Here is a 14,799-nt window from a genome sequence, read left to right on the forward strand (position 1 = left end):
TAATTTTGAAAATTTTACCTTAAGGAGGAATACGTTGCTTTTGAAATGATCTTTGGTCCATTTCACTTGCAGTAGACATAACACTGTCAATCCATGTTGAATCTGGGTACACGTTAAGTTTCCATGGAGGGATACCTTTGTGATCCTGAGGACACAATGAGCTACATTTCAAATGAGGAAGCACAAGGGCCTAATTATAATCTTTATTTTTGTCGAGTGGATCTGGCGTATTAAGTAAACCGAATGTCACCCTGTTGTGCTTATATCCTTTAGAAGGTCAAAGACTGCTGCTACCTGTCTTTTCCCTTTAGCGATCTTAAATAACGTGAGCTCGCTTAGAGCAAGCAGCTGAGTACCTGCTAATCCTCCACATCAGGAGGAGGCCCTGCCATCCCCCCTCTAGACAGATTCTTCGTGGGAGGAGTCGGAGGGTGGGGATTATTTCTCAGTACTTCTTTTCTTCCCATCCATGCCTTTTCCCCCTTGGTGATGATGAGGCGATGGCTGACATTCTTTAAGCCTTTCCCAGCTGCAGGCTCTAAGTGCTTTCAGGTGGTTTGGGAGGTGATTAGGTCATGAGGGAGGAGCCCTCAGAAATGGGATTAGTTACCCTATAAAAGAGACCTCAACGAGCTCTCTCGCCCTTCCATCACGTGAACAAAACAAGAAGACGCCATCCCTGAACCCGGAAGCTGGCCCTCCTTACCAGACGCCGAATCTGCCAGTGCCTTGATCTTGGACCTTCCAGCCTCCAGAACGGTAAGAAATGAATTTCTATTGTTTGTAAGCCACCCAGTTGATGGTATTTGTAATAGCCATGTGAACAAACAAAAAGTCAGTTCTATTAATTCTTTTTATGGCCAAGAAAGCTGAGGCCCAGAGATACTGAGATGAGTGAAGGGCTGAGTCGTGGCTCTAAGCCAGCCGTCTGCCTCCAGGACACTCGTTCTTTTTTTCTTTTTCTAAAATTGTGGTATAATTAATGCCGTATAATTTCAGGCGTACAACATGATGGTTCGATATCTGTATATGTTGTACAATGATCATCACAAGAAGGCGTTAACACCTGTCACCTTAGAAATTTTCTTTTCCTTTCTTGTGGTGACTTTAGTTATCTACTCTCTTAGCAACTTTCAAATATGCACTACAGTTTTACTAACTATAGTCCCCACGCTGTACTTTGTACTTATCTGCTTTGTAACTGGAGATCCGCCCCGCGCTCGGGCAAGCGCCAACATCAGTGTCAGCGTCCTACCTACGAGCTCCGGATTTTGGGTGCTTGTGGCCGTTTGGGATTCCGCACATAAGGGAGATCATATGGTATTTGTCTTTCTGGGTCTGACATTCCACGTGGCATAACGCTCTCAAGGTCCTGCCATGCTGTTGCAAATGGCAAGATCTTATTCCTTATTATGGCTGAATACTAGTCATCTCCCTCACGTTTTCTTTATCCACTAGGCATACTGCTGCATTTTCATCTGCAGCCCCAGTTTAAACCCTCACCTCGTTTGCTAATCCTTAGCCTTAGATGCAGTAGTTTGTTCTGATTCTGAAGAGTCTACGACTGAAGACTTAGTTTAAAACCCTGGAGAATATCCAAACTGATTTCAAGTTATAAATGAAATCTCCTATCAGAGCAGAGAAGTATTGATCCCTGGATACAATCAAGTATAATTTGGACACCAAGCAGCTCTTATATCCAGGATTCTAGTCTTCTCTCAGAGTGGAGTAATGGTGTACAAACGTGATCTTGTCATCAGGTTCACCTGACAGTTTACTTTAGAGGTGGTTTTTCTCAAGAAATACTAGAACCCTATAAAAGGGGTGATTCCCTGCCTGCGGCTCAATTTTCAGTTTCCAGTTACAATACGTGGTTTCTCATAATAATGCCTTAACCTATGCTTACTCAAAGACACTTAGGACCAAAACACATGCCAACAGTAATTATTTTCCTCAGATTAGAAATAGTTCATCTGTCTGATGAAATAAGTGTAAAGTTACTCTTAAAAGATTTTCAAAACCTGTTAACTATCAGCTTTATTATCTTTGAAAACACACAAGTATTTTGAAATGTAGAAGAGTTTAGGGTTGTTGGATTTTTAAAACTCCACACAAAAGAGACAAATGAAATTCATACCAAATGGATCACTCCAAACTGCTAAGTCCATCTACTAATTTAACACTACAGCACTCAAATGAAAGGAGTTCATATTATTAACACTTTAAAAAAAAACCCCAAACCACCACCAACAGTCATCTGTAACATGCTGCTGTAAGTTGAACAACCAGTGTATGGATTACTGGTATAAAGAATTTCAATGGCAAACTTAGAGCTCCCTTAAAAAAACAAATGTGAACGGAGACAGTGAGTTGGTGCAACCATTCTACATCTGGGAAAAACATTCTCCTTGTGAATTCTAACAACAGTGGACAAAATATAATCGTGTTTTAGAGTGGGACTGTCCCCAGCACTGCGACTTCAGCCAGACCTTCATGGTTCAGATGAGGCCAAGCAGAGAAGGGCTTCAGGCAGGGGAAGGAATGGGACTCAAGGGTGGGATTAAGTTGTCAAATGCCAGTACAGTGAGGCCCGCTTGCGGGGGGCGGGCAGAGTTACATATCAGAACAATTGGAATTAAAACAAAAATATTTAAAAAGTTAAAACATATACTCCAATGCACGTGCATCATCAAGTCATGGGGGAGCTGAAATTATTCTAGATCAAGGTCCAGTGTGAAAAAGTCACATAAGCGAAAATGTGCAGAGCCAGACACACTTCAGTCTGGCTGAGCGCATTTCCAGTGTGTGACTGCATTTCCTTCAGGGGTCACTACTGTATCGCAGGGACTTTAGAAATGTTGGTGACTTTTTAAAAAGCGTAACAGAACACTTTTAATTGAAACAGTGGACCAGGTCAGAGCTCCTGAGCATCCCGTGGGCTTTCAGATCTACGTGTCAGTATGTAAGAGAAAACAGGGAGGAAAAAAGCAGCTCTCTTCATATTTTAAGCAAAGGTCTTTCTCGGAGGTTGTTCAGACTTTTCTAGATTAAATACACAGGCAATGCTACAGGGAGTGCTTCCCACTTCTCTAAATGGGAAGACGACTTAAAATGATGCAGTATCAACTGCAAGGTGGAAACAGAGCTCAGAAGAGCACGTGCAGAGTGCCCTCTGCTAAGTGACATGTAAGGTGTGATGACCCCCTTGACACTCCCATTATATCAGGAGTGCAATTCAGTTTGGGGAAAGTAGTTTAATGTATTGCTCAGAAAAAAAAAATAGTTTATATATTCCCATGTCTGACAAAGCAGTGGTTAGGAAGTCCAGCGCCACCAGGAGACCTTCACCCTGTCCCACACGGCCGAGAGCGAATCCAGAGCCGGCCGGACGTCCAAGATGGTGAACTGGTAGTCGTGGTTGACCTCGCCACCATCGTAGTAGTCAATGACGTATCTGACTTCTGTCCCGCAACGGTTGACGATCCAGTCGTGCCTGTCAAAAGGCAGCTCGTACCTGGAATGAAAACATGGCGGCGGGGGTTAAAACGCTGGTGGGGTGTTCAGCTCGGGTTTAGGCGGTGAGCAAGGCGGTGAGGCCGCGCGTGGGGAGGCCTGCTCTCGGAGTCCACGTCTAAGGGGAGGTGAGACTCGGAGGTCAGAACAGTCCACAGCGCTGAAGGCAGGTGGGGCTGGAGGGCCGGAGGAGCCCCGATCAGAGGACAGCTTATCTGCTGCAAGGGAATAAGGTCAACGGCGGAAAGACGCCCAGGCCTGGGAGGTCAGCTGAGGTCCTGCAGAAATGCGGGTGTGAGCTGCAAATCCGACTACAAGAGGAGCGCTGACTGCACAGGCGGACAGAGATGGGGCGCGGGAGGAGGAGGGGACAGCTGCGAGAACACAGAAGATGGCTTGGTTCAATCCTGTAAGAATTAGACAGGAAGCAGCCCGCGGCGCCCTGAGCAATCCGCCCGCCAGCGGCCGCCCTGCGGGAGCGCAGGTCTACGGCTGGGCGCCGGTGACGTTTTGGAAGTTAGCACCACAGTTCTTCCACTGTCTGGTTTTGCTGCCAAGAGAAAGCAGACCCTGACCTGAGGAACAGAAAAGAACATGTCTGCACTGACACTCACCCCATCCAGGAACGAATTCTCGCCCTTGGTGAATACTCTTTCGCTTTCCCTCCAAACCGGATCAGTGATGGACCACAAGGACACTCCCTAGAAATTCCCAAGGAAGAAAACTCTATTAAAATATTTTCTTTCCCTTGAAAAATAGGGTGTTGCAGTTTCTCAATAATACACATTTTTCTGTAGGCATTTTACATAATACCACATTTACAGAGAAAGGTAACTTCGAAAAAATTCAAAGAAATAGCCCTATTCGTTAAAAATTCTGTGCTTTACTTCTGGATCAAGTACGTTTTACTCCCCGCCTTTCCCTCCATACATCTGCACTGCTCTTGGCAGGAGTGAGGAAACAGGGCCTTTCCACATGGGGTGGGGGTACACTCTCAGGAAGGAAAGTGTGAGGCATCGGGCATCACGCTTCGCTTTCACGAAGAGCAGCTGGGGTTTTTTCAGATGAATATACGAAAATCCTATACTCTTCTCTCATTTGAAACCAATAAACAGCCTTCGTGAGGAAAGAAAACTGCTGGCTGATTCCCTAGGAACTAATGTCATCAGTGTTGGAACCATCTCTTTAAGTAACTGCATACAAGCTGACGGAGGGCAAGGTTCTGCCTAGACAGTCCACTCAGCCTCTGGACAGACCCTGGGCTTGGACGTCCCAGGTGCCCGCCGGCCCGCGCGCCGGCACTGGGGGGTCACGGTAGGCCTAGCACGAGGCACACGGCAGCGGCCCCTGTGGAGGGAGGGGGAGCTCCCGGAGGCCACCTGTCTGGGCAGCTGCTGTCATTGTTGAGACAGGTTTCGGCCTGGGCGGGTCTCTCTAATGAACTGGGAGGGAGCAAAGCACCCCGAGTGTGATGGGCCCCCAAGCGAGGACTAGCCGAGCTCCTTCCCTTCTCGGCTCTAACGACAGCACACTTTCAGCACAAGTCGCTGCAGACATTCGGAGCCCCCGTCACGAGCCAGCCAGGAGGATGACGCCTGCCTATCCCGGGGAACTGAGAGGGGAAGCGTGGCCAAGTGACACCCAGGGAGTGACTAATGAACTTCAGAGTCCAAGCATGAAAAAACAAACAGCACCTTAAAAATCATTACGTGGATTTTACCCAAGAAATTAATCACTCGCATTTTGCCATGAATTAAAAATGTTAGCCACCGACCATGGCAAAATCTGGCTCCGTCTCTGCGGAGACTCCACCCTCCGCCCCACGCTTCTCCGGGGGAGCCCTCAAACCGCCATCATTCTGGAAATGCTAAGTTTGGGCCTCACCCCAGACTGACTGAATCACAAACCCTAGGGGTGAGGCCCAGCGCTCGGTATTTTAACAAACCCGCAGGTGATGCTGATGCAGCTACGGCATGAGGACCGCGGCCCTGAAGAGACTGATGGCCCATCGCCACTAGCTCACAACTGCATTTGGTTAGTCTCCCTGAGAAAAAGGGCCGTGTGCAAAGATGCCTCTTGATGTCTGCTCCTAATGGGGAGTCAATAAACGCTGCTGAGTGAACAAACAAAACTGGTTTTCCCAGCTCCCTTTGGGCAGAGAGCATTTTAGAATCTCCCAACCCCCATGCTCTGCTTGCAGTGGACTCTGACACTCCTGTTGAGAGCTGCCGTCTACGGCCCCTCCCCTTGAATCTGGGCAGGCGGTCATCAAAGGAGAGGCAGCTTCCCTGCCGCTTTCTGGAACTCTAGCTCTGGGAACCCAGCCACCATGGTGTGAAGAAGCCAAAGCAGCCACATTTAGAGGCCATGGGCAAGTGTCCCGGCCGACAGCTGCTATCACTTACCAGAAGATGCCAGCCCACGGCTGTCAAAGCCACCCCTGACCCCTGGGTCTCGGTGGCTGAGACCCCATGCATCAGGGAGCAGAGACGAGCCATCCCTGCTCTGTCCTTTCTGTACTTGGGACTCACCAAACCCACGAGCATAATTAACTAGTTGCCATTTCACATGGCCGAGCGGGGTGGTCTGGAACAGGCCCACTACCTAAAATGTTTTATCAGAATAGCACATTGTTTGAATAAAATGCTTCTCTATTTCTTTTCATAGAAAGTGGCAATGACATTGGGAAGATGCCGAAAGGATGTTTTTTAAGACTTCAAACAGACTTACGTAGCGTGAAGGGCTTCCCACTTCAAAATTTCCTTCCAGGCCTGCTCATTGTTCTGGTTGTGAATTCTAATGATATTATACATGTCTTTCTGACTAATATCCTCATCCTTCCATGTCCACCTAGGAAAGAACATTTTGGTAAAACTTGACAAATATTACTGAGAATGCCATGTATTCATTTCATTGAGTCACCAAAAATCAGATTTACCCAGATATCAAGGATCCATCTATTTTTAAGGTGACACTTTTTCAATTAGCATCACAGATTCCCTACCTTTCCCAAGTGTTTTATATAGTAGTGTTACCTTTTTTTTTTTTAAACTATTACTGGCTATGATGGGTCAATTTTACGATGAGATTAACATTTAAATGGGCAGAGAGTGCCCAGATCTAATAGCTGAAGGCTGAAACAGAACAAAGAGGCTGAGCCTCTGCCAGTAAAAGGGAATTCCTTCTGCCCGCCTGCTTTCCAACAGGGACATCGGTTTTTTTCCTGCCTTAGGACTTGAACGGAACATCGGCCCTCCTGTGTCTCCAGCCTGCCGAGCAGACTGTAGGACTCCTCGGCCTTCGTAACTGTGAGTCAGTGCCTTATCACTAATCTCTCTATATGTATAGAAAGACACACACATCCTGTTAGGTCTGTTTCTCCGAAGAATCCTAATACATTGGCCTTGCACTTATATTCTGATGAGTCTGAAAAATCAGTTGATTATTATAAACATTTACTGTACGTCTGGGGGATTAAAAACCTCTTTCACATTTAATTCATCTAAGAATTAAATGTGAAAGACGTTAGATTCACGCGCAAATTTATACCCTCAGTAATGTGCTTACTCACTCACCCTTTCCTTAACATCGCATTCCAGAACATCTGTTCGGAAGGATAAACCCACTTTTTATCTGAATCTGCCCTCGGAATAGATGACTCCTGTCTCACAGTAGATAGTGCAAACGGCTGATCGGGGGCTGGCGTCTGATTAGGTGGTGGCATCTAAATAAAATAAGTGGGTTTTTTAAAAAAAGGTTAGAGATATAAAGTTGAAACAATATAATGAACTACTTCCTAGAAAGCAAGGCGTCACGAACACAGCACAGGTTCCCTATTAGACCAGCGACATCAAAGTTGCAGACTCTCAGGTCATCTGGCTGTTTCTCCTCGTTGTTTTGAGTTCTCATAAATGGTAAATGCACGCTGTACTTAAAAATTTGGTCTCTTTCTCCTCAAGGATTAAAAAGTAAAAACTAATACCATGATGGGCAGGAACTGCTACAAATTCCTGGAAGAGAGAAGGTGGGGCTATGTATATACATGTGTGTTTGTATGTGTGTATTTATAGACAGACAGATAGCAGCATACCACTGCTTTCTCGATGGCATTCCACTGCTGGCTGCCACGTGACACTGCACCACCCTTGTCACTGCCGTACAGGCTGGCACCCAGGTGTGCCTTAAGAGGCGCCCCAATCTTGCAGCGTGCCTACGAGGTTTCCCCAGACCACGAACACCTCCGAACTCTAGCTGTGCTCCTAACTGAATTTCCTGCCCTCCTAAAACTCTATCCCAAAAGGCAATGTCCTCTGGCCTGGCTTATTCCTGGTCAGCCCACTCTGGGGCTTCGGGATGGCCCTTTGCTTTCTCAGGTGCTCTCTGAAACTACACTTAGTGACACATTCTAGATTTTCACTGTGGATGGAATATCAGACCTCTTTGTTTTCAAAGGACAGAAGAATCAATCCTAGCAGTTTGTCTTGGAGTCTGTAAAAGCATCTCCGCATAAAAACTTTAGGAAGAGGGGCCGGGCGCGGATTACCAGGTTAGAAGGATCTAGGTTCTCCTTATTCTCAGCCATCGCGCCGGTGACGGGACACTGCACGTACTCGTACGCGCGTTCTTGGTGCGCAGGCACAGAGTCCGTTTTGCTCCCACAGGTTGGGTCAGATGGCTCGGCACTCACTGCACCGCCTGAAATAGTTGAAGGGTAAAAACAGTGTCACCACAAAGGCAGGACATCTGCCTCTCTCATCCTGGGCCCAAAGAGCTGAATGTTTGACTAGTGACCCACCAGCACAGGCAAAGCCAGGTTGCTACTGTTCACAGCTGCCAGGAGTTAAGCTAGTCAACATTCTAACATCCTAAAGACCAGCAAAAGGTTCGATAAATTTACCTGCCCCTTGAAAGAGAAAGGGGTACCCATTGGCTTACTGTGTCATTCCCCTAGTAAAAATAAACCCCAAAGCCTCAGCATTTGCAAGAGAAGCTACTGCCCACACCAGGGTTTTAGTAAGGGGTGGAAGGTAGCTGCTGTGAGCTGCTACAGAGGAACCTCCGTGGGGCCGGGGGCCACATGTGACTGGGTCTCCCTGATTTTCTGTTCCCAAATTCCAGACAAGATCCAACCCCAACCGGGACACAGGAGGCCAGGCTTTCATTACTGAGGCCTTCTCTCAGGGACTGGGGACAGGAGATAAAAAATGAGCAGAGGAGCCTTCAGAAAGGCTACTGGAGAAAAGAATGCCACTCTGCTTGTGCGTTGCTCCAGGACTAAAACAGGGCACAGAAAATTAGCACTTGGCCGAGGTTCTATTCCCTGTCAGCAGATAGCAAGTTTATCAAGCAAGGGCACACATGAAAGAAAACGTTCCACAATCCACGTAGGATCCAGATGCCACTTAAGAGGAAAGCTCTCCAGCTGCAAGAACAGCAGCGGGCAGGGTAGTGAGTGCCCAAGGATCCTGGGTACTGTTGGAAGCGAGTGTGCGGACCCAGAAGGCGGTGTAGACTCAGGAGGTGGGGGGCAGGCATTGGGAGAGCTACGGCCCAGGAAGACAGCGCTTGTGTAAAGGAACCCTTATCTTAAGCAGCAGCAGTTGGCACCAGGAATACACTGAATGCTGGGTGCCCTACACGAAAAAAGATGTTTCCTTTCACTTCCTTTCCTCTGCTTCTCCTCCCAGACCCTCATTCCCTAGGACCCTGTACAGCTGTCTCCTGAGGGGTAGAGGGAGACTTGTTCCATCTCCTCTCCTCGCCACCATTCCAAGTGCCAATCTTCTCTGGGCCACTGGTCCCAGCTGGGTGTTGCAGAGAAAATCCGGTTTACATTTTTCATATTATATAACCACTAGCCCCTTCGATCTCCTACAGATACCTACATTCTTTCCTAATGCAAATTCAGCTGACGGCTCTCCTGGATACACAGCGAATGAAATCAAACCGTACACAGGGCTCTGTGATTTCCTGGGGATGCTCAGGGCAGGCACACACCTGTTTCGTCCAAGTCTGCCTCCATTCTTTCCTGTATGAAGAAACCCCAGAAGAGCACTGGACTGGTCCTTATCCAAGGTCCCAGAATTTTCGCTGGCTTTGCCATTTACTAGCTGTGTGCCTTGAAAGTTTCCTTAACTATAAAACAGGGGGAAAACCTACCATGCAGGATTATGAGGATGAGAATGTAAACTCCACTAGGCAAAGGATTTTTGTCTGTTTCGGACACTGCTGTTCTCTCAGTGCAAAAACAAACGCACAAAACCCATCAGTGCCTGGCACAGAGTGGGCAGGGAGCAAATCCTTGCTGACTGACGGAGGGAATGAACAGCTATAACTGTTATATAACAGCTATAAAAGCTATAACTGTTATAACAAGGGAGTGTCAGCACTCAGTAAGCATGCAACACTGCTTCCTGCCCTCACGTCTTAAAACAAGAAGTCACACGTCAGGTGAATTCAGGCCATACTTTTACATGGACAATCTAAAGCGGAAGGTGGACCGATTAAAAATGAAAGCATTTCCATTCTCCCCTTTGCACTTAAAAAATGAACAGCAAGTCCATCATACAATGACTTTTTTTTTTAAGACTTTTTTTTTGATGTGGACCATTTTTTTTTTTTTTGCTGTACGCGGGCCTCTCACTGCTGCGGCCTCTCCCGCCGCAGAGCACAGGCTCCGGATGCGCAGGCCCAGTGGCCACAGCCCACGGGCCCAGCCGTTCCGCGGCACATGGGACCCTCCCAGACTGGAGCACGAACCCGCGTCCCCCGCATCGGCAGGCGGACTCCCAACCACTGCGCCACCAGGGAAGCCCGATGTGGGCCATTTTTAAAGTCTTTATTGAATTTGTTACAATATTGCTTCTGTTTTATGTTTTGGTTTTTTTTTTTTTTTTTTTTTTTTTTTTGCAGTATGCGGGCCTCTCACTGTTGTGGCCGCTCCCGTTGTGGAGCATAGGCTCCGGACGCGCAGGCTCAGCAGCCATGGCTCACGGGCCCAGCCACTCCGCGGCACGTGGGATCTTCCCGGACCGGGGCACGAACCCGTGTCCCCTGCATCGGCAGCCGGACTCTCAACCACTGCGCCACCGGGGAAGCCCTATGTTTTGGTTTTTTGGCCGTGAGGCATGTGGGATCTTAGCTCCCCGACCAGGGATCAAACCCGCACCCCCTGCACTGGAAGGCGAAGTCTTAACCACTGGGACTGCCAGGGAAGTCCCGGCAATGCCTTAGTTTTACACAGAGAGTACTCCAACGGATGGAGGAGTAAAGCTGTCTTAGTAAAGAAAGACAGCGAGATCTAGACCAGGGTTTCTCAGCCTGGGCACTCTTGACATTTGGGGCCTCTGTTTTAAGGGCTGCACTGTGCATTGCAGGATGTTTAGCAGAACTCCTGGCTTCTACTCATTAGACACACCCTCTTCTCTCAGTTATGACAAAGCAAAAATGCCTCCAGGCGTTGCCAGGTGTCCTGCAGGGTGAGTGGGGGGAGAACCGCTGAAGTAGACAATGGCAAACTCTGGGGGTGGGGGCTGATGTATGGGAAGAATCCCTACACTCTCATGCACTATCTCCATCATCACACTAACCCTGTGAAATATCATTATTATATCCTCAGCTTACAGAGGACGGGTGGAGACTTAGAGAAGTAACTTGTCTACAGTCACATACTTGTAAGCAACAACCTAAGGAGTGAACCCAGGTCGCCTCACTCCCAGGCCTAGGCGCCTCACCAGCATGCTGTACTGTCTCCTGAGGATTCTTTTGAGAATTCTCGTTTTTATTTCCTAGACAAAGGGTAGATTACCTTTCATTTTCCCTTCATGCATTGGGCATCCCGAAGGCGGGGCTGCTGTCTGATGATCTGACGTCTGAACTGCAACATCAGGGGTAGATACAGACAAACCCATGGTTGGGATCGCAGTGTTGAATCCAAGCAAGTCTAAATTCACAGGTGCCAGAGCAAAGAGATAGATTAATGCTGATGCCTGGGCTCCAACTACTCCCTTAGTGTTTTTTGGGGGTTTTTCCCCCCGCTACGCGGGCCTCTCACTGTTGTGGCCTCTCCCGTTGCGGAGCACAGGCACCGGACGCGCAGGCTCAGCGGTCATGGCTCACGGGTCCAGCCGCTCCGCGGCTTGTGGGATACTCCCGAACCGGGGCACGAACCCACGTCCCCTGCATCGGCAGGCGGACTCTCAACCACTGCGCCACCAGGGAAGCCCCCTTAGTGTTCTTAATCTGGCCAACGCTTGTTTCTCCTCCTCGTCATCCTTATGGAAATGTGCTGGGCAGGGACGCCACTTCGCCCTCCACTTCGCCCTCGAAGTGGAGCTTTAGCATATCACCCACTTCGGGAAATACTAGTGTGAAATCTACACCACCTTTGGGGACACGTTTCTAAGGGTGTGCGGATTTTGGCGGTGACGTGAGGAGGTCCCTGAGAAGTCATGTCACAGCGAGGGGGTGTAGGCCCGGGGTTGGGGAGAAGGGGGTTCTAGGTGGTGATCCGATGGGAGAAAGGAAGCCCACTGAGTCCAGATTAGACCCCCGGCCCTGGAGCTCAGCGAGGGTCTGGGAGTCTGGGAAGGGTATGGCGTAGAAAAAAAGATAAAGGAAGAAAAGGACAGTAGAGGGCAAGGCGCGGCCAGAGTCTTCCTGGCACGGTCCCCGCGCGTGCTACCGTCGAATCCCAGGATCTCAGACCCCCACGGCCTCAGCCAGCCCGCCCCTCCGCACCTGACTCCGGTCCCGGGCTCCGGTCCCGGGCTCCGGCCCCGCCTCTAACCGCCACCTCCGGCGCGGAGTGGCAGCGACCCGCCGGCACCTCCTTCCCCTCGCTCGGTCACCGCAGGTTGCCCCGGTCACTGCAGGCTCTCTTGCGCGCCGCTACTTCCTCTTCCGAAGGCGGAACTTCCGGGCGCGTGGAAGGCGGGCACGCGGGCTGAAAGGGAAGGGCTTCCGTCAATCACGGAGGAGCAGGCCCCGCCCTCTCCTTCCTCGGCCTATAAGTGCGAGTGTCCCTCGCCGGCCCCGCCCCTCCTGGCCAGAGCGGGCAGAGAGAAGCTTCGGCTGGACCGGAGACTTACCGTAGAGTGACGTTCTCTGCTGTAGGTGCTTTAGGCTGCGGAGGCGTTGCTTTGGAAGAGTTCGTTTTAAAATTTCTATCTTTTAAATTGTATCCCGTCAGTTTTAATTATAGTAATGACTCAAGAAACATCAGTAGGTGTGCAGAACTGTGGCCGACTCTGGAGATCTAAAAATGAACAAAACAAGGTCCCGGCTCCCCAGGTCTTCTTAACTGGGTGTGTGGATTTGAAGGTTTGTATTTTCACTTGCCTGTAACAGAAATTTAGCATTTTTTTTTCCTTCAGGAAGGCAGGCAACAAATCTTAGTAGTGTTAGCTATATGTGGCACTGATAGCACTCACAGAGAAATAATGTCACATACGATTGTTATTTCTGTCTCAAAATACTATTCATCACTACTTTGAAATTAAAGTAAGTTTATCTTGTTTTTTAAAGTGTTAATAAGAAGCATATGTCTTTCTGTATCACCGTAGTGGATCTGTGAAATCTCTTTCCAGGAATCGCCCTCTGCCTAAGAGAACTGCTTCAAGCAAAATCACATTCCCTCTCTGGGGACAGGTTGCTGCCTCTGAGTCGTCTCTGCAAGGGTACCTAAGCCCAGGCCCCTAGCCTCAAGCGCGACAACTCAGAAGGGCCATCCCAGCTTCAGAGCTGCTCCTAGGGTCAGCTGAGGCTTCCACTGTGACTGCATCACAGTTCCATTTCTCCTTTTGCCCTGTCTTTCTATCACTCTCTCGAAGCTGTTCATGAGAACCTTTTTTTTCAAGATGTTGGGGGTAGGAGTTTATTAATTAATTTATTTATTTTTGCTGTGTTGGGTCTTCGTTTCTGTGCGAGGGCTTTCTCTAGTTGTGGCAAGCGGGGGCCACTCTTCATTGCGGTGCGCGGGCCTCTCACTGTCGCGGCCTCTCTTGTTGCGGAGCACAGGTTCCAGACGCGCAGGCTCAGTAGTTGTGGCTCACGGGCCTAGTTGCTCCGCGGCATGTGGGATCCTCCCAGACCAGGGCTCGAACCCGTGTCCCCTGCATTAGCAGGCAGATTCTCAACCACTGCGCCACCAGGGAAGCCCCATGAGAACATTTGTATGCACAAATCTTGTGGAGTCTCAGCCTTTTTAATAAGTGTAATTGTTATTTAGGTTTGGTGAGGCCGGCAGATTGGGAAACAACTACCATTAAAAAGGTAGTTTATTATACTCACAGATCCCAAGAGATGGAGGACACACCACACCGTGGGGCGCCACACGTGGAGGCGCTGGGGTTGATCACGAGGCAGGAGGAGAGAGGGGGACTGTGGGCATGACCCTTTATTATGGTTTCCATAAGAAGGGATGGGCAAAGCAGGGCAAGCGGGTTTAGAATTGGCTAATTGGAATAATTTCAGCAGGCTCTGGAGCATAGGGGCTGTCCCCAGTTGTTTGGTACCTGGCCCTGGGGTGATAAGGGCAGGTGGATAGTGGCCCCGAGTGTGACATCCCAGAAAGGGAGGTGATTGGGGGGTGTGAGCTTAGATGCTGAAGTCGGGGAACTGACCAGCCGCTAGCCAGAGCGTCAAAACTGGATCAAGACAGCATTAAAAAAAACTCTGTTACATTGGTGTATATTTCCTGGGGGAACCTAGCCGAATCTGTTTTTTAAAATATGTTGATAACTATATTTCAACATACAGTAGACCCTAGAACAACACGGGCTTGAACTGCACATGTCCACTTGTATGCAGGGTTGTTTGTTCCCCCCCCCCCCGTAAATACTACAGTACTACACCATCTGGGATTGGTTGAACCGCGGATATGGAGGGTTGCCTATGGACGTGAGCTTCTTCGAATTTGGGGATCCGTGGTGGGTTCTGGAGCCAGGCCCCCTCTGATACTGAGCAGCTACTGTAATTGGTTTCTTTTGTAATTTCTTGTATTTTATTTTATGCATGTAAAAATATTATTCTGAGAAGATACAGACTTCACCAGATTCCAAAGGGTCACATGGCACCAAAAGGGCAAAAGCCTTTGGTAATTGAAGAGACAGGCATGCAAACAAGTAACAATATTTACATGTCAGTATATGTATGTGCAGACTATTCCTGGCCAAAAAGGAAGAAGTGACTATTGTGAGGATGATGTGCAGGAAGTGGGTGGAAGGGAAAGTGTAAGTAACAAGAATGCTTTATAGAGAAGGAGCTGCTAACGTCGCGTGTTACAGG

General features: G+C 48.8%; 2 protein-coding genes across 2 annotated transcripts in view; one reads left to right on the top strand and one right to left on the bottom strand.

Annotated features, from left to right (window-relative positions):
* Positions 1 to 2,009: 2,009 nt before the first annotated feature.
* Positions 2,010 to 12,274, bottom strand: LOC132513589 (holocytochrome c-type synthase). The gene is made up of 7 exons (XM_060138067.1): positions 12,253 to 12,274; positions 11,321 to 11,455; positions 8,057 to 8,208; positions 7,089 to 7,237; positions 6,244 to 6,363; positions 4,128 to 4,214; positions 2,010 to 3,514 (listed from the first exon to the last, which is right to left on the bottom strand). The coding sequence occupies exons 2-7, from the start codon at positions 11,421 to 11,423 to the stop codon at positions 3,316 to 3,318; spliced, it is 810 nt and encodes a 269-aa protein (XP_059994050.1). The 5' UTR covers positions 11,424 to 11,455; positions 12,253 to 12,274; the 3' UTR covers positions 2,010 to 3,315.
* Positions 12,275 to 13,142: 868 nt separating this feature from the next.
* The window catches only part of MID1 (midline 1), a 651,564-nt gene continuing 649,907 nt past the window's right edge, over positions 13,143 to 14,799 (top strand). Inside the window, exon 1 of the mRNA XM_060136812.1 lies at positions 13,143 to 13,265. The gene's annotated coding sequence lies outside the window, so the exon portion shown is untranslated. The remainder of the gene's footprint in view (positions 13,266 to 14,799) is intronic.

This window comes from Lagenorhynchus albirostris, chromosome X (genome assembly GCF_949774975.1).
Source record: "Lagenorhynchus albirostris chromosome X, mLagAlb1.1, whole genome shotgun sequence".
In the NCBI taxonomy this organism is placed as follows: Eukaryota; Metazoa; Chordata; class Mammalia; order Artiodactyla; family Delphinidae; genus Lagenorhynchus; species Lagenorhynchus albirostris.

What these genes read in the sequence shown, in the direction of transcription:
- LOC132513589 (XM_060138067.1), bottom strand. Translation starts at nt 11,423, where the DNA reads ATGGGTTTGTCTGTATCTACCCCTGATGTTGCAGTTCAGACGTCAGAT. An exon ending in AATGCGATGTTAAGGAAAGG is followed by an intron (nt 6,364 to 7,088) that starts GTGAGTGAGTAA and finishes GTTCTTTCCTAG; the next exon opens with GTGGACATGGAAGGATGAGG. An exon ending in TGGGAAGCCCTTCACGCTAC is followed by an intron (nt 4,215 to 6,243) that starts GTAAGTCTGTTT and finishes GGGAATTTCTAG; the next exon opens with GGAGTGTCCTTGTGGTCCAT.